The following is a 17035-nucleotide window of genomic DNA, read 5'->3' as shown; positions in this document are numbered from 1 at the left end:
TTCGTAGCGTTTCTGAGCTTCACCATACGCTTGAGCAGCTGCCTCCGAGTCATCATGAAACCTTTGCAAATTATCGTCATGGTCGTATTTCTCGATACTTTGACGTCAGATATCATGAACAGACTTCAGTATCGCATTATTTAATGCTTCGAGGTTATCATCAAGGTTTTTACGCCTTTGTTCGTCCAGTTTCTTCTCTTTACGCAATTTAGCTGCTTCTTCAGCATTTGAAGGGAGTGGATATTCATCATTATCATTAAGATATTTCTCCAAATCCTCAATCCAACCAAGTAGTAATGTGAAGATATCCATCCACCTGATAGTTCTCATCAATCTCTTCCAAGCTGCACCACATACTTGCGTATGTCTTTTTATATTTATCTTCCGTCATGATATTTAAAGATTTGGATTCAGTTGGCTGACCAAAATAGTATGTTGGCTGAGGTATTACTCCATTTTCTATATCAACCACTGGTATTAGCCTGAAAGGTATTTCAATATCCTTTGAATGAAGTCGTGCGTAGTAACCAGTCAATATCCTTTTCGTATCATTGTCCGCGTTGCTCAGATTTTGATTTATCTCTTCATCGATGCCACTCAATGTTTCATGTCTTGCTTCCCCATCGACTGACGTAAATTTCTTGACGCCAATTACCTCGTCATTCTTACCTACCAGATCGTCTGCGACTTACACTGGGAATACATGTTCTTAGAACTTTTAATCACATACTAAGTACGATATTTTGGATGTTGTCCGAACGTTGACCCATTTACGTTACGCTCACGCAATTAATCCTGTTTGGGCTGTCCATTACTCATTCTGAGGTATTCCCAGTATTATTTGTAACTGATGTTCTCTGTCTCTGACCATACTTATAAATGAATGGAGCGTAAGTTGCCAATTCACCGTTTTTGTGAAAGCTGACTTAGACCAATCGCTTTCTTTTCCATAGACGCTAATTGAATTTCCATCAACCCAAACGTATCCATCATTATCAATTAGAGATGATTTGCTTGGTCCATTAAGAATACGGACAATCTTCTTTCTCAAACCATTGGATTCAAGTAAACCCTTATTTTTACTTATGATCCAAAACAGTTTGATTTTACTATCAGTTTGATCAGAAGTTGTGGAAGTAGATTATCAAAGAGAAAACTGTCTTCTTGATCCCCGTCCGATGTATTGACTCTTTTCCTCTTTGATCCATTATACTGCTCATATCTGTTTTATGTAATTTAGGAAACGAACGTCATTAGTTATAACCACACGAATATGGTCATATGCCTTTGACCAATTAATGCTTGAGACCAACCTTTGTTTAATATTAGAAGTCTTTGCATCTTTACCAATGTAATATTTCAGCAACCGCTTGTTTTGATCAATTCTGTTATTCGATTTCAGCGTCATTGTCTTCTAATTTTCCTAATGTAATTGCACATGGTTATGGTCAGTTGTTTGGATCGGTTTGATCGTATATATGATATGGACTTTATATAACTAAGATTCTTGGATCAATCGGCTTTATATATATATCATTTATTTTTTTTACCAATTCGTTTTCAGTGATCGAGCGGTTCAAAAACCTATCAAATATCAAAGAGGCTTTGCTTTCGATCAATCAATAGGTTGCGTCGTTGAAATCGCTGCTGTCCTGAAAGAAGGTTTCAGGAATGTTCTCGGTGGTAAATTACGGTAAGAAAAAAAACTGCCGGCGTAATGTTCTGTCGAAACCTTAAAAATGAACATTCAAAATCAAAATATATTAACACGGGCATTTATTCTCGACATGTAATAGTGCTGGGTACCAACAAATTCGTAGCAATATCCTCTGCGCTAGCAGCACAATATAATTCCACTTTCACTTTGTTAATCGTATCTCCACAATGTAGTATCCTCGTCATGATTTACTCGCTGCATCGAGGACTGTCGACACCAGTCGTTGAATCGATAATCCCAAGTCGAAATTTCAAAGCTGCAACCAGTCATTTGTTTTTCACAGTTACTGATCAACCACTGGGTCAACTCCCAGCTAGGTCCATACAATGTTGCGTCGGCAAAGCTACCAATTTCCACGCCTTTCGAGTGTAAATACAGCACAATTTCAAAGCGATCATGAGCGATAGCCTCCTTCATCGCAGAACGCACTTCGACCTCGCTACGGCTCTCGTAAATCCACTTTACAACCTCAATGTTACCACTGGCAGCTACTCTCGACAACGTACCCACTGAACAGCCTTCGGTGCGATTGCAGTGAAACCACTTTACCACACCCAAATGACCTCTCATAGCAGCAGCTGCCATTGCTATCGCTGTACAACCTTCGCTTCGGTTAGAATGGAGCCACTGTACTACATCCAAATGACCGTAACTGGCAGCCCAGTCCATCGCAGCGGGCGTACACCCTTCAGTTCTGTTTTCGTGAAGCCATCTCAACAGTTCGAGATGGCTACCACTAGCGGCATGACACATAGCTGCCTTCGTGCAGCCCTCACTCCGATGAGTGTGTAGCCATTGCACGATTTCTAAATGACCTCCACGAGCAGCTCCATCCATTGCTTCGGTTGAACATCCTTCACTACGATTCGTATGTAGCCACTGGACTACTTCCAGAAACCCATTCGCTGCTGCCTTGTCCATTGCTTGATACGTGCACCCTTCAGTTCGATAAATGTGAAGCCATTTGACGACAGCTAGATGGCCATTACCAGCTGCCCAAGTCATAGCTTTACTGCTACATCCTTCGTCACGGTTATCATGAAGCCACTTCACCACATCGAGATGACCATTCTTCGCAGCACTATCCATCGTCCAAACGTCACCCCGTGCGCAGTCCATACCGTGAAGCCACTGCACTACATTTAAATGCCCGTTTTCCGCCGCTCTTCTCATTGCTCCAGCAGTCAGTGGCACGTGCACCTCGTTGTGAAGCCATTTTACAGTTTCCAGGTGTCCGTTTGAAGCTGCAGCTAATAGTGTAGACGAACGTGGTTGCCCTAATTCTCGTGAGTGCGCATATTTCAAGAACGACAGCGCGCCACATGCAGCAGCGCCATCCCATTGTATTCGACGCACAGCGAGATCACAGTTCACAAGAATCCATCGAGCTGTCTCCCAATGACCCTCTTTTTGCGCATGAATGAGAGCGCCTTCAGCAGGAGCATAACACTCATTGTACAACCACTGAACTGCTGCAGTATTCCCCGTCTTCGCAGCAGATTGCATCACCAACTTTAAACATTCTGGACGAGGTGGTGAATGCTTCATAAGCCATTGCACGGTGTCGTCGTGACCATAATCTAGAGCTCCACACATCTCGATACAATTCCAGTAGATCCGTTCATAATGAAATTCGTGTAGCCACTGGAGAATCTCCACATGTCCATTGGCTGCAGCCGCATACACTACGGCCCCCATCCGTTCGTTCGGGAGATAAATCTCCATCAACCATTTAAGTGCAGGTAGATCTCCTTGAGTCGCAATAAACCACGAAGTCGCATTGAGCATCCAGCGTCGGTAGAACGGATCTAATGTATTAGCTGGAGCTCGAGCAGCAATGTGCTGAAGCAAACGCAGACTTCCTAACCGTTTGTAGCAACGAGCGAGAGACCATTTGGACGAAATTGTGTCTAGAAATGCATCTATTAGTCGTGCAATGTGCGGGAGGTCTTCATCAGGTAAACAGAAGCGAGTTACGACGCTTGCGGCGGTGAGGACGGGGAACTCGACGACGCCATCGGAGCTCATCGTGTCTGACGTTGTAAGCCCGATTACGATCTTTTTTTCAGCCAATCATTGAAAATGCAACATTAGAATTTGAGTTTTTTTTTTGACATGGAAGTTAGGAACACGTTTCTACAAAATCTGCCTCCTGTGTCTCTAAACGGAAATTTGGTCCTTTGCCAATGAAGTCATGACGTCAAGTGCCGGTAGTGCAGCACAAGCGGACCCTTTTGGCTCTGATGCTGCCAGATTGTCCGCTGGACGAATTGAACTGAAAGTTCTGGTCCCACGGTGGCACCCATGCACGCCATCTCGAACTGCACGTCGTCAGGCAGCTTCAAACGTTTGTAGATTAATTTGCGCAGCTCGGACATCTATAGATTAATAAAACGACAGGTTACTTCATAAATTTGGTGCGATCTAGAACCGCGATGCTGCTTGCGTACCTTGAAATTGCCGTTCACCTGCATAAAAGGGAATTTAAGCTCTGGCAGTGCGTTGGCATTTCTACAAAAATCAAACGATCAGCTACCACCCAAACGCGCTGATCGAAAAATGTGACAGTGATACGTACGTGTGCTGCGGATAGACTTCAATTGTGAACTGTTTGGTGCACGAAATGCTGCCTCCATTGGTGCTAGCTTTGACACCATGTGACTTTGTCGAGTTCTTTGATCGTCCACGAGAGGATGGAGTCCCCGGTGTAGATGATGATCCGTTGACTCCATCTCCGTGTTCTGTCATATCCGGCTTGAGCTTGAAGTTGTTCTTGGCGTAGAATTCCTTCTCCAGTATCAATTCCTGCTCCTTAAACTCTGGGAAAATTCGGTCAACCACTGCCTGTAACTTTTGATCCGTGCTGCCAGCAGCACAACGAAAATGAGTAATGAAGAGTCACAACCTCAAACTTTTCACATTTGAGCAGTGGTACCTACATCAACGTAGCAATTGGTCGAGGGCTCAGCATTTTGTCGCATTTGGGGCAAATACAACTGCCTTTCACGAGGAAATGCCGATAGATGCAGCTCTTGCAGACTGTCGCAATACACAAAATATCGTCAGCACTGCACTGCCAACCGGTTGGTGATAAACCAACAGCATACAGGAATGAAGACAGTCGGGGATGGTGTGAGCGTCGCGCAAAATTCCGTGGCACAGCGCACAGCCCAAGTGCTCCGTCAACTCTGCCAGCCTCACTGCCATCTACAGAACGCCACAAACACGACAGAGACGAGCTGTCAATGCATGGCTGCCGGCGTACAAAGTGTCATGTTCGTACCGTCCGCGCATCCAATGCCATTGCTCCTCGCGCCAAATGGCTTATCTGAGACCGAATTTTGTAAACTCGAATTGTGAGTCCATCGAATTTGGTCGGACCTTTTATTGAATCGACCAAATTTGAAGGGACCAAACAAGGACTAAAATTGAGATCATCAATTTTTGATTGGATATTTTGGACGAAATTCGATGCGTAATTACCAAATTGCTAATTGAGACCAAAAAGCAAACCAAATCAAGTTTTGGTCTCACGCAGCGAAAGTGATGATCAAGGGGTTGTTCTACAGCGAGTTCGACAACGTTGCGGGGCCTGTGATTCTCTTCCAGGCACCAGAAAAGTGTGTTGTGCACCTCTTTAGCGTAACATTGATAACCCACTGCTGCTAACGCTCTTTAATGTGCCCACAGTGTGCTGAGCAACGAGGTTTTTGACAGTGTGTCTGGCTACATTATCATTGACAAGGCTCTATGTGGAAAGATCATCACCGGTGGACGCAAATGTTATTGTGAACTTGAGTGTTATCATTGTACTTATGGCTCTATTGTATGGTGGCAGTTCGAGCGCAGCAAATGAAGATCGTTGGGTACCCTGTGTGCATCGAGGACGACAAGTATCACCGTAACGCGCTCTTATTTAACATTGGTACGCCCTTGCGCAGCATCAACCGGAACTTTTATACTAAAGACTAATAATATTTTGAATACGATGCAGGTTTTGTGTTCGACGAGCTCGTAGAGACGGCACCATACCGACCAATTCTGCGAAAGGTTGGACGGTGGAGAAGTTTTCATAGTATCATGCTACACCGATGATAACCTTTGTGGTTGTTATAACTGCAGTTAGGAGCTTTGGTGGAGGGAATGGAGAAAGAAAGTGGATTCCTGTACAATGCAGACAAGAAGGAGCTCTTGGGGACAATCCTGCCTCAGATTTTGAGAGATTTGACGCTGCATGGCGAGTGCACTATTCCAGTGGACACTGCGAATATTGTCAACTTGAAGCTATTTCCGACGTTGCAAGACCCAGCACCTGTGTTTGAATACCAAGTGCCAGTTGCAATTCGAGACCTTCGTGCTCTACTCGAAAACAGTGGTGCGTTTTTGGGCCGACGTCTCTAGACTCCATCGTCTTGTGAAGTATTCAGGCACTTATTTTATTCATAACTTTTGCAACAGCAGAATGGGATTTGGCGTTGCAACAGATCGTTCCATTCATCGATGGGGTCCGATACGTGAAGCGCATTAGCTTGGAAGCTGATGTAGAGATTGCAATCGTCAAGAAGTGCGTCCGTCAGCTTCTGTACTACGGTTGCGTCACCCTGATCGATATCTTCCTGCATTCCAACATCTACGCCAACACTCCGAAGATTGCCGTGCTAGCAAATGATCCCAAACTACAAGCCGAGTGTGCTGTATACATCTCGAAATCCGGCCATGCTCCGCCATCATTCGCTCGGATTTTCGCGTTGTATTGCTCGGTCCAACCCAGTCTGCGTATGAGCGACTTCTGCGTCGTGTACTCCGAATCGCTCACGTTCATCGATGTTCGACGATTTATCACGTTCGGACTCATCCATGGCTTCTTGAGACGCGTGCATCGGTATCCTATCTGCATCGACCGCAACTTGCCTGGTTCCAGTCCGCCGCAACAGCAACAAACCCAGCAGCCACAGCAACAGCCACAGCAGCAGCAAGGAGGCCAGCAAAAAGGTCGGCCTTACGCATTGTCGACGAATTCCCCGTCATTATCTGGGATGAACCCCATCAGCGCTGCTCCTACATCAACTCAACCCGGAGGAGTGGGAGCGAATGGCGTGAGTGGGAACGGTGCTGGTGCCTCCAATGGAGCTGGAGGCAATGTGGCTTCACTGACGTCCTCTAAACGAGCACTGGTGAGCAAGGCCAATCAACTGGAGAAAGACGTGCTTCGAATGATGGACGGTGGTCACCACACGGACGAAATCTGCAGCAAATTCTTGTTGCGCTACACCGATGTGGAGTCCACCATTCAGATGACACCCAACTGCTTTGCAGTTCACAAGTGAGATCATCAAACTGTAATATAATACACCTGGAGAGGCAGCATGAAAAAAAATCGACATCATCATATTTAAATTTCTCCCATGACGGACACACGGAACAGATAAGAGCCTGGTGTCTAGTTTACTCCATCCAGAAGCCTGAGATCTCCATGTTCATCACAAGCGTCAGGTAGTTGACCATTTCTTCCTTGTTGTGATAGAGTGGCAGGTCGATTCGGTTGAAACATGTGTGGCCCTTAGGCATTAGACCCGTAGGAGGGGCACCACGTTGTACGAACTGGATGGTAAATCGTCGGACACGACCGTCACTGCTCATGAGCGCCTTAAAGCCCTGAACGGGTACGCGTGACGTACCAGTTGCGAATTGCAGCAATCGAGCGCGTTCTTCGCTCGTAAATTCCCGCATACACTCCCAGAACCATCGAAGTACACGGTGTTCAACAGGAGTTGGTTTCTCGAGCTTAATCCAGCGAACTTCACTGTGTGTATGCCAGTCATTCACGTCGAGCTCGGGAACACCAGACAACAACAGATCGAACTCCTGGTAATCGAAGACAGTGATCAAGAACTGCGGCATGACGTCGTAGAAGCCCATAAGCAGAGCACCCAGTTGCTCTGAAATACTCTCGAACATGTAATGTTTAAGTAGCAGTTCCAGATACTCCTTCTTGTTCTCGTCCGTTACGTCACGGTCTGCTCCACCTGGTACAAGCTCAACGGTGTGGGACTTGCCCTCTGAGGTAATCACCTGCACCGTAAAGTCGATCGCAAGTAACTCAGCGTGGTCGTTCTGCTTCATCCACATGGCATTCTTGTACAGATCTTCGTCCAGGAATTCCAAGTCCGAGAACGAGATAGGTACACCCAGAATATGCTTAATCAGCGGCAGTGCAAGCGACATCTTCATGTTGTAGCCTTCAATCAGTGCCTTGGCCAATAATCGACCGACGAATTCGTAGTATTCCAAGTGGTTCGGCACTTTAGAGGCTGACGCGGGGTTGATCCAGTAGCCCATGTTCTCTCCTTTCGTCGATATGAACAGACCAAAGTCATCGTTAAAGAGCGAGTCACTCAGAATCTCGTACCACTCGCGAATCAAACCACCAGCATCCAGTCCAGGCTCGTTCTCGAAGTAGATACGTAGACGTTCCCAGAATCGACTGGGCGGACATTTGAGCATTTGCTCCAGCGAATCGCTCACTACATGTTCACGTCTTACGACGAATTGGATGTGGCCTTCTTCGTAACTTCGCCAGCGCTTCTGTACCTGCTCAAGGAACCAGCGGTTCTTATCGTGGAATGTCAGCGACGCAATCTCCTCTAGATCGTCTTCGCAATCCATGCGACGACTGGTGTCTGTGAACGCAATAATCGTTCCAGCAGGAGTCCACTCGTATCCTCCTGCGCCATCCTCGTGCCGTACGTAGCCGGTAGACACATTCGACATGACTGTATCGTTTGACTCAAGGAAGCGACGGTCTTCTACACCGCCTGGTCCTCCAATTTCTGGAATTGGTCCTCCACCCATTGTACCTTCCCGGTCTTCACTAATCTGGTTTAAGCCACGTGAACTAGCAAGGCCACGAGTACTCGCGAACGGGTTGACTGTACTACCCGAAAACGGGTTTCTGCTGCTACCATTCGGGTTGAACGGGTTCGCACCGCTATTGGCAGGATTGAACGGGTTCTGCTGTGAGTAGAAAGCCATGGTCGGACGCTCTTCCGCTTCTTCTAGACGTTGCAACGCCGTCGCACGCAGTGGCTGAAAGGACGGACGACCCAGGTCGTTATTAGCTGATAAAAACGAGCTGTCGGGGTGTCGACCTTCATTCTCAGGGACACCAAAATCCCGCAATGCAAGTGCAATGTGCTCGTTGTCTTCCCTCAATGAGGACGACGACGAGACTCGACTCGTGCTGGATGTCCGCGGGAACTCGTCTCCTCCTAAGATGGCCGTACCATTAGGAGGCGTGCTAAGTCCACTGTACATTGTTTCACTCCTGTTTTCCTTGTTCTCTGTGTCGTCTTCTTCGTGCTTTGCGTCAATCCGTACCCAACGCATAACGCCGTCTTTACCACGCTTCCTCTTCCAGAGATGCCGACGCACAGCCGCTTTCTGCCTGGACGTGAGGTCCATTTGCTTGAGTCTTCGCACGTGGAAGCTGCGTACACGTGACTGCTGGTTGAGCATACTCTGACTAAAGTCCTGTTTGTGGAGCCCCGAAGCCCGAGCCAGATTCGACGGCGTCGTGGCTGTGACGATGCGTGGAGTGCCGCACATGACGCAGCTCGTCTTGTCCGGGTGGTTGTCGTGGAAGCAGATGGAGCAGGGCCATTCCTCCTCTCCGCGCTGTAGGAAACTGTCCACAAGATGATGCCGCATCATGTTGTTGTTCTGGTTATCTCTCGCTAGGAATCGCTCGATCTTGCGCGCGTAGCTCCAGTAGTACCAGATGGAGCCGCATAATATCAATAACGCCAACACCAGGAACACATACACCAGCGCCGCCATGCCGGGACTCAGCTCCTGCCCGAAGATGGCCGTCATTCTGCTACCGATTCGACTGTCGGTAAAGTGTCCCCTCTGTACCAATTTGCAGAATGGGAAGACAGGCGTCGCTTTCTATGATGGAAAAGAGAGGCGCGTACAGACTGACTCTTCAGACTTTTGACCAATAAGAATGAGCTATGGGGTGCTGTTTTGGCCACTGACAATTGCGGAAAGGTAGCCGGAGGGCTACGCAGTGATGTCGGTACTCTGTCGAGCGGACACTGCGTTCAATTTCTAGGGATAGCAATAGGTAACAGCGTGTTACGTCCAGGGGCACGAACCAAGCAGTCTGAGGCGAGAATCGAATGCATTATCTGGACTGCGTCCGTCAAATATGACTTGCTACAGTCTGGACTCCAGTAAAAACAGGACCAGTGTGTTGGTCTTCCGCACGGAGCATGGTGGGAAGAAGCATGATCAGGGCTGTCCGAGACGATGGGAACGGCATCATGCTTTTGGTTGGAGCAGCCCTGTCGATTACGATTTCGCCGCCGTGCCCAGCCGGACGTTTTGTGATCTCGAAGCGTGTGCAACCCAGCCAAAAATTGAAAGTGCGTTACCGGTACATGTACTCCTGACTACGTGTGAGCTTGGGCTGTACACCGTGGCGACCATGAGTGTTCCTTTCCTATACCAGGCGGATGTGATGTACTTCTAATAATCATATTTTCAAGCCTTGATGGGCTAAAGAGTTGAAGGGAAGTGTCCAGGATAAGCAAAGCCGCCGTCTTTTCTGAAATTTTTGAGGCGACGGTGAGGCGTCTAAGCTAGACACTTAATAAGACTCTAAGGGGTCTGCTGATAGGGCGTATGATACGCTACCTGAGCTGGACGATTTTGTATGGGTCAGGTTCAGATATTATCGCCATTGCAGCAATAGAGAGAATCCTGGAGAGGATCCATCCATGAAGCTGGAGGAATGTGCATGTTAAACACTGTTTAATAAACAGTGCGGGTTTTGATGGACAGCGTGATTGTTGCAGTCTTCCTGCAGCTTTGTTTGCGCCGCAGTGGTGCCCAGTTTTTGAAAAAAAAAAACTTTTCGCGCTGTTCCAATCGGTATACCACACCAAATGACCACCACATTTACGTTCACCACACAGCAAGCTTGTCAAGCCATGAGCACCATCGTCGGACGCCTGCAGGCGCGCGTGCAGCGTTGGCACCTGCTAGGGCGCTACTACGTCAACAAGTGGCACTACGATGGATCAAAATGGGCGGAGAGGGTGTGGTACGGCCAGGGAAGCACGGGAAACGGCCCGCAAGTGGCCTCTGTAGCCTTTATGATCACGCGCAGCATGCGGCAGCAGTTATTGGGCGCGGGTTTTCCTCCTTCGGCCATCTCGACGCTGCAACCGGCCGCGGCACAGAAGATCATCGCCGACAAAATCACATTTGTGCAGTTTGAGGAGCTACAGAAGCAGCAACATGTGGAGGAGGCAGCAGAGAGCGCCAAAGAGGCGTTGAAGCAGGAGGAGCAGAGCGCACTGGTGGCGGCGAAGGAGAAGCAGGAATCAGAGCACGAACACGAGCCAGCTGTACCCTCGGTAGCGTTGGTTGTACAGCAAGAGAAAGTAGAGGGCGAGGAAGTAAAAAAGTCGCAAAGTTGATTGATGAATGCAACAGTAGTGAAAGCATTTGTCTAAAGCAGTCGAAAGCACACTAACATGTTTGAGTGTACAACGTCATTTATTGCAACGCATGGCACAATCATCGGTTCATCTGCGAATACCAACAGCATGCGAGAAAAGCGTCACACCTGGTTGTATGCGGTCGACGGGTCCACATTCGCTCTAAAATCGACGTTCGGTCTGCTTCATCAAGCGTCTTTACTGCCATCTCCGTCGCGGTGTATCTTCAAACTACTATCGCTCCTGGGCGCGTAAGCCGTTTCACCACTTGACCGATGCCTTGATCTTGGTCAGCATCTCGTCGAACGGGGTGAGAGCTACGACCATCGCCAGCTGCACTCCCCACCACAGCGCGCAGAAGACGGATCCATACACGACGCGAGACCCTGTCCTCTCTGTGAAGTAGATCCACAGTGCCGAGGCGATTACGTAGAGCAGTGTGAGTAGCCAATAGCCGCGGTAGAAGTCGCGGCGTAGATCATCATACTGTGAGCTTTTGTGCCATTTGGAGCGGTGCATTGATGCCAACATGCCATGCTCCAGTGCCTGTGTCGTCATGGCCGACACCAGCACGATGGCAGTTAAGGTCGTGAGGGCCACAGCTGCCGGAGCGAGGTGCAGCGCCAACGCCAGCACCTGCAGCACAAGCCACGAGACCAGTTGTAGGGCTGGCAACAACAGCGCCATCTTGGATAAATAATTCAAATTGGTGTTTGAGACACAGTATTGTGAGGCATCGTACTTAATCGCAAAGTATTATTTCTCATGCAAGACAAGTCAAAAGATAATAGAGAACTTTAGTTCGTGGCTATAGGTTACACGTGTATTGGGTTCAGGACTACCTGGAACGGTTTAAGTTGCAAAAACCAACCAAGAAGAGTGACAGAACAAACGAACGGCGTCAAGTCGCGTCTTATATGTTTCCAAAAGGCTTCTATAGCGAAAAGATAAAAAATCAAATAGAAGGCCATTTTACTACTACGTGTATTGTGTTCAATCTGACGTGGATCCAGTTAGTTAGTTAGTGCCTGTACATGTTCGGAGTCAGATGTATAAGTTGGCATTCTACAGGTGGCGTGTGCTAAAGGTACAACGTCTCGGAGATTGAATTGAATGTCCGAGTCGGACCTTGATCCTGGATTAACTCGAGATTTTGGAACATCGTCCGATAGTATGCGTTTCTGGTCCGAATAAAGCTGGTGGAACCGTCGACGACACTCATTTTATTTAAAACCTGGTACGAAAGCCCATGGGTTTCGTTTACCGGCTTAACCGAACGATATTCAATTTATCCAGATGGTCGACAAATTTGGCTTCTTTTCTCGTTGACACACCTAATTTGTTGTCTGCGGGCGCCGGTAACACCAGATATGAAAGCAATAGGTAAATATGTGGTGAAATAGTGAATATTAATGCAATGCATTTTTTTAGCTTATGGAATTGTCATTACTCTAGACCAACAATGCAACTATGTACGGATCACCGAGGCTAAGAATTTCTGAACATTAACTTCTACGGAAAATGCCGTGCAAATCAGGTGGTTTGTATGGAATTCTTCGTACAGACTGAACGAAGAATTCCTTAAATGCAAAAATGTCAGGTATACTAAGCGTAAGATAAAACCTTGAAATGCAATCATTCACATGAATTCATCGTGCATTTTCCACGAAGCGTTTCAAAGCGCTTCATTCAGTTAATAGAAACGACTGTTAACATCTTCTCGTAGCGTTGTCTGTAACTTAAGCTATCTAGGTAATGTCTTCCAGGACAAATACTCTAACCTTCGCTCTCTTCCTTTGATAGAGGAGGTTGAGCAAGGAAGACGGTGTTTTATCTGCGTGTACATCAGACCAGCAGCGCTGGTGGAGGCATAAACTCACCGAATATCTTCTTGCGATAACAGGACCTCGCCAACAAGCATCAGGCGTTGGCCAGTCGGACTTCTTAACGCGGGTAGCCATATCGTGTTTCCCCAGCAATCGTAATGGCGGATTCCCTGCACAACAGTGCTGCCATATCACCTGAATCCTTCCTGCTGGGAACGTAACTCCCCCAGCAACCCTGTGAAAGCTACCTCCCCATAGCTGAAGGTCTATCTTGGACGTGGCTGTTGATTTGGCGCCAATGCTGTAATGAGGCGTCTGTCTCGCGCCTTGATCTCCAAGTGCCAAGTTCGACCGCGAATTGGCCGATGCAAAAGCCATTTCTACAGACTCTATGGTCATCACAGAGCCATGCACATGCGTTATCATAATTGTTTCGAACATTCCAGCAAGTCCCTCTCTCATTTCATCAATTCCCGCCTTGTACTGCGATAAGGTAACCATAATTCCTACATGGGGAGGAATTCCCGTTGGACTGATAGGATCATTAACTCGGAAAATAAGACGCACAAACCGTTTTTGGAGCCACTCAAACAGTGGCGGGTTTTGTGTTGCATATAGAGAGGTAGAAAACAACACTTGAGTTAATGGCAGCTGCTCACTCAGGAAATCTTTGTGATAAAGTATGGAAGCCAGCCCAAATTGGCAAACCATTCGCAGCGATGAGGGTACACCCGGAAATACAGTCGTTATTACAGCACGAAGCCGCTGCTGTAAATCTAATAACTTATCTTCATCATTGCTTAGAGGTGCAAAGAATGATGGCAAAATAGCAAATTCTGGTGAATCAATTGGGAGACCAGTAACATACCGCCCAACTACCATATAGCCGGCAGCTTCGGATCTTACATACTTGTCCTGAGCGTCTGGCAGGGTCTAACCAGCCCTAAGACTAATTGAGGCAGCTGAGGGGCCAGAAGTAGAGCAGCTACTAACGTACGTCGCGGCACCTTTTTCTAGCAGTATGCGTTCCAAAGTCTTTTGTAGTCATTCAATTTGCGACCAATACATCTTCGACTACCTGTGTGCCTAATACACGTTTTAGCAACTTGAGAAAGCGACTATATTGGTTTCCACCAGGATACAGCTTGCCATTACTAGCAAATCCAAGAACCGCAAAATACATTCCAAAACTTAACACAGGACAGATCTCGGGCATTAGAGGGTTGGCGTATACGTGTCGAGGGTCTCAGGGACGACTATCATCTCGATCGTTTTTCATGTGGGCAAATGTTATAGCCACCGAGTCTTCACTTCACGAAAGATGGGCATGCCTAATCGATTCTGTGCTTTTTGCTCGACGCATCAAAATCCAAAACAAAAAACCCAACAAAAATGATATGCCGAATATATCCTATTTTGCTGGACTGGATCAGTGCTTCTGCAACAACTCTGTACATCGAGAACGAAAAGGGACTCCTTGCCCTCGAGAAGGCGTTCATTGCTGCCTTGGGTTACTTGTGCTACCGTATGGTAAAGTCCTTTGAAGAATCTCCTCATGTGAGTGTCAAAGTCCGAAAGTCGAGGAAGTTCTGTCATAGAGTACAAATACACCAACGCAGAGCGAATATTGCCAAAAGTTGATTTCCCCGAGACACCTCGCTGCTCCATCGAAGTAAGGTATCGCATGCAGTCCTTAGTAGTTCGTACACTAAGGTCGATTGGACTTGTAAGAGGCACTCGGTCAAACCACTGAGTAATTGTGTCGTTGTTAGTCTGTTCAAGCTCAAAAATGATCGCGTGAAGAGCACCACACGATGACTGTCATCTGTATGACCATATAACCAATCCACAAAGCGAGCCAGCGCGCGAATGGACACGTACTTGGTAGCACGAGCTGTAGTATTCCCCCAAACTTCCCCGGCTCGAGCGTCTAGAGCTTCCATTGCGACTGTTTATCAATACAATCGTTTCTAACATCTTTAGAAATATTTTCTAAATTAGGCTTCGTTAATTCTGCACGACAAATTCCATTTATCTATACAGTCTGCGAGGCATTTAACTCCCACAAGTGTGCTGCACGAAGAACCTTGGGACATCTGACTCCGGGCAGGAGACGGGTGCGGAGCGGCGCAGCACGATACGCCTCCCTCCATTTCCTCTCCGGTCTTGGTCGGTGGGAGGGGGCGGGGGTTCTTTTGAATATAAAAGGACTAGCTCATTTCAAATGTAAGCCACTATACTTATAGTGTGAACGAGCTATAGCGTATGACAGATCCAATAATAGTATCTCAGAAATATTCTAGCGAGGGTAACCGTCATGACAAGAGGCAACCTCAACAGCCTCACTGTCTCTTTTAATGGTAGATGATAATTCTGAAATATCCAATATTACAGGTCGACTGAAAATACTTTAATATTAGTGTCAGTCCGAAATTGGAAACCAGGAGGAAGCCCGTGTTACTTGCTTACATTAGCACTCTCAGTCTTGTTGTTGGTGAAGGGGGCCATGTGGGCACGCCTGATGGGTAAGATCTGGAAGGCAGGGGTCACGAAGGGCGCTGCGCTGCATCCTGAGGCGCCAAACAGGAAGTAAAGCCGCAAACCAAGGAAGGCGGCGGTGATCCGTGCTGCCAAGCAAGCCAGAGCAGGTCGCCGTGCAGCGACCGAGAGAGTAGACACTACGGCAACTCCAATGAACATCAGCGGCAATGGGAGTGCGGCCACGGGGGCCAATGGAAGCGGAGCCGTGGGGCCGAGCGCACAGGGGTCGGAATCTACCGTCGTAGTGGCATCACGGTCATGTGATGTCGCTAATGGGGGGAATACAGTGAAACTTTGAGAGCCAGCTCTGTTGAGGCCTGGGTATGCCGCATATGTACCTTTATGAACTGTGAGAGCATCAACCGATGCACGAGCTGCAAGTGCGATCGGGCAGATATCATCATTGACCGGGTGCCCAATAACACGCTCACCAAAGTCATTGGTCTGGTCTTCGATGCCGTCGTGTCTGAAACAACAATGTTGCTACCGATCGTGTGTCTAGTGCCACCGACTATACGGATGTTGCAACTGAGCGACCGTCCACTGTCACTGACAGCAAGTATACAGCCACTGACAGAAAGGCTGCTGCCACCAACCGAAAGTCTGCTAGCACTGGCCGACGGGCTACTGGCATCGACCAGATGCGTTACCCAATATGTGGAGATTACTACTCTGGTCGAGACGTCACTGTTGGTCGCAAATTTGCGACAGCTGTTGAAACGTGGCAAGTAGCGTACATCAACGACAGACGTGAGTCGCCAGCCCTTGAATATGTAACACGATATGCAGTTGCACGGGGTGTTGTGCAGCACACGGCTGAATGAGTAGCGAGCTTCCTGATGGAGGACGTAGTGCTGAAGTCCGGAGCCTTCCGGACTATTGACAGATGGTGCGAGAAATGACGGGACGAGTGATCGAGCAGTTAGTCGTACTGCTCCAAGCGAAGCAAAGGAATTCGACCCCTTATCGGCCGCAGATGATAGATCTGGTGGAGTGCTACCACAGAACGTGGAGAGAATGCGTTTCAACATTCATGGCGGACGAACGTCAAAACGACTGGTGTGCTTGGGCGAAATACGTGGTGTTCGCGCACAACTCCGCTCAACACTCGACGGTGGTGTTGAGCCCCAACGTATTGATGATGGGTCGAAGACTGAGACCTCCGAACGAACTGTTGCGAGAAACGGAGCTTACTGAACCCGGTGATCTAATGGATTACCATCGCCAATTGATGGTAGCGATGGAACGAGGGTGTGAATGTGAAGAGCGTGCACAACGGAAGGAACAAGCGCGTCAAGTCTACTACTATGGTCGCAAAAGTCAAACAACGACGAACATTTCACCTGCATTCAGGCGGGGGACGCCGAAGGCTTGGGTGAACGAAGGAGGCAAACGTACACAGAGGAATCACTCGTGAGTGGTTTTGTATTGATTGTTATTGAACG

The 17035-nt window shown here is 47.8% G+C and overlaps 8 protein-coding genes across 15 annotated transcripts; 3 read left to right on the top strand and 5 right to left on the bottom strand.

Annotated features, from left to right (window-relative positions):
* Window positions 1-1762: 1762 nt before the first annotated feature.
* On the bottom strand, window positions 1763-3770 carry PPTG_05711 (hypothetical protein). The gene has a single exon (XM_008899431.1). It carries the CDS (start codon window positions 3743-3745, stop codon window positions 1868-1870), a length of 1878 nt encoding a protein of 625 aa, XP_008897679.1. The 5' UTR covers window positions 3746-3770; the 3' UTR covers window positions 1763-1867.
* A 23-nt stretch (window positions 3771-3793) lies between these two features.
* Window positions 3794-5062, bottom strand: PPTG_05710 (hypothetical protein). 6 transcript variants are annotated; one of them, XM_008899425.1, is made up of 6 exons: window positions 5001-5062; window positions 4825-4924; window positions 4657-4756; window positions 4296-4580; window positions 4168-4228; window positions 3794-4095 (listed from the first exon to the last, which is right to left on the bottom strand). In XM_008899425.1, exons 1-6 carry the CDS (start codon window positions 5019-5021, stop codon window positions 3910-3912), a joined length of 753 nt encoding a protein of 250 aa, XP_008897673.1. In that variant the 5' UTR covers window positions 5022-5062; the 3' UTR covers window positions 3794-3909. The 6 variants fall into 6 exon arrangements, with proteins under 6 accessions (XP_008897673.1, XP_008897678.1, XP_008897674.1 ...); XM_008899430.1 differs by having other exon boundaries at window positions 4296-4567; XM_008899426.1 differs by having other exon boundaries at window positions 4825-5062.
* A 134-nt stretch (window positions 5063-5196) lies between these two features.
* On the top strand, window positions 5197-7136 carry PPTG_05709 (hypothetical protein). Of its 3 annotated transcripts, XM_008899422.1 has the most exons (6): window positions 5197-5337; window positions 5408-5487; window positions 5556-5642; window positions 5712-5767; window positions 5840-6092; window positions 6179-7136. In XM_008899422.1, exons 1-6 carry the CDS (start codon window positions 5264-5266, stop codon window positions 7042-7044), a joined length of 1416 nt encoding a protein of 471 aa, XP_008897670.1. In that variant the 5' UTR covers window positions 5197-5263; the 3' UTR covers window positions 7045-7136. The 3 variants fall into 3 exon arrangements, with proteins under 3 accessions (XP_008897670.1, XP_008897671.1, XP_008897672.1); XM_008899423.1 differs by having other exon boundaries at window positions 5408-5642; XM_008899424.1 differs by having other exon boundaries at window positions 5408-5642; window positions 5712-6092.
* Window positions 5607-9657, bottom strand: PPTG_05708 (hypothetical protein). The gene has a single exon (XM_008899421.1). The coding sequence runs from the start codon at window positions 9587-9589 to the stop codon at window positions 7163-7165; it is 2427 nt and encodes an 808-aa protein (XP_008897669.1). The 5' UTR covers window positions 9590-9657; the 3' UTR covers window positions 5607-7162.
* A 989-nt stretch (window positions 9658-10646) lies between these two features.
* PPTG_05707 (hypothetical protein) lies at window positions 10647-11292 on the top strand. The gene has a single exon (XM_008899420.1). It carries the CDS (start codon window positions 10666-10668, stop codon window positions 11200-11202), a length of 537 nt encoding a protein of 178 aa, XP_008897668.1. The 5' UTR covers window positions 10647-10665; the 3' UTR covers window positions 11203-11292.
* On the bottom strand, window positions 11192-11954 carry PPTG_05706 (hypothetical protein). Its single transcript, XM_008899419.1, has one exon. It carries the CDS (start codon window positions 11908-11910, stop codon window positions 11485-11487), a length of 426 nt encoding a protein of 141 aa, XP_008897667.1. The 5' UTR covers window positions 11911-11954; the 3' UTR covers window positions 11192-11484.
* Window positions 11955-14113: 2159 nt separating this feature from the next.
* On the bottom strand, window positions 14114-15299 carry PPTG_21735 (hypothetical protein). The gene has a single exon (XM_008899919.1). The coding sequence runs from the start codon at window positions 14990-14992 to the stop codon at window positions 14642-14644; it is 351 nt and encodes a 116-aa protein (XP_008898167.1). The 5' UTR covers window positions 14993-15299; the 3' UTR covers window positions 14114-14641.
* Window positions 15300-15482: 183 nt separating this feature from the next.
* On the top strand, window positions 15483-17007 carry PPTG_05705 (hypothetical protein; the record flags this gene model as incomplete). The annotated part of the gene is made up of 1 exon (XM_008899418.1): window positions 15483-17007. The coding sequence occupies exon 1, from the start codon at window positions 16477-16479 to the stop codon at window positions 17005-17007; it is 531 nt and encodes a 176-aa protein (XP_008897666.1). The 5' UTR covers window positions 15483-16476.
* Window positions 17008-17035: the final 28 nt, after the last annotated feature.

This window comes from Phytophthora parasitica (genome assembly GCF_000247585.1).
Source record: "Phytophthora parasitica INRA-310 unplaced genomic scaffold supercont2.8, whole genome shotgun sequence".
Taxonomy (NCBI): Eukaryota; Oomycota; class Peronosporomycetes; order Peronosporales; family Peronosporaceae; genus Phytophthora; species Phytophthora nicotianae.
The sequence above is the reverse complement of the archived record's forward strand: the minus strand, read 5'-3'. Positions and strand labels throughout refer to the sequence as shown.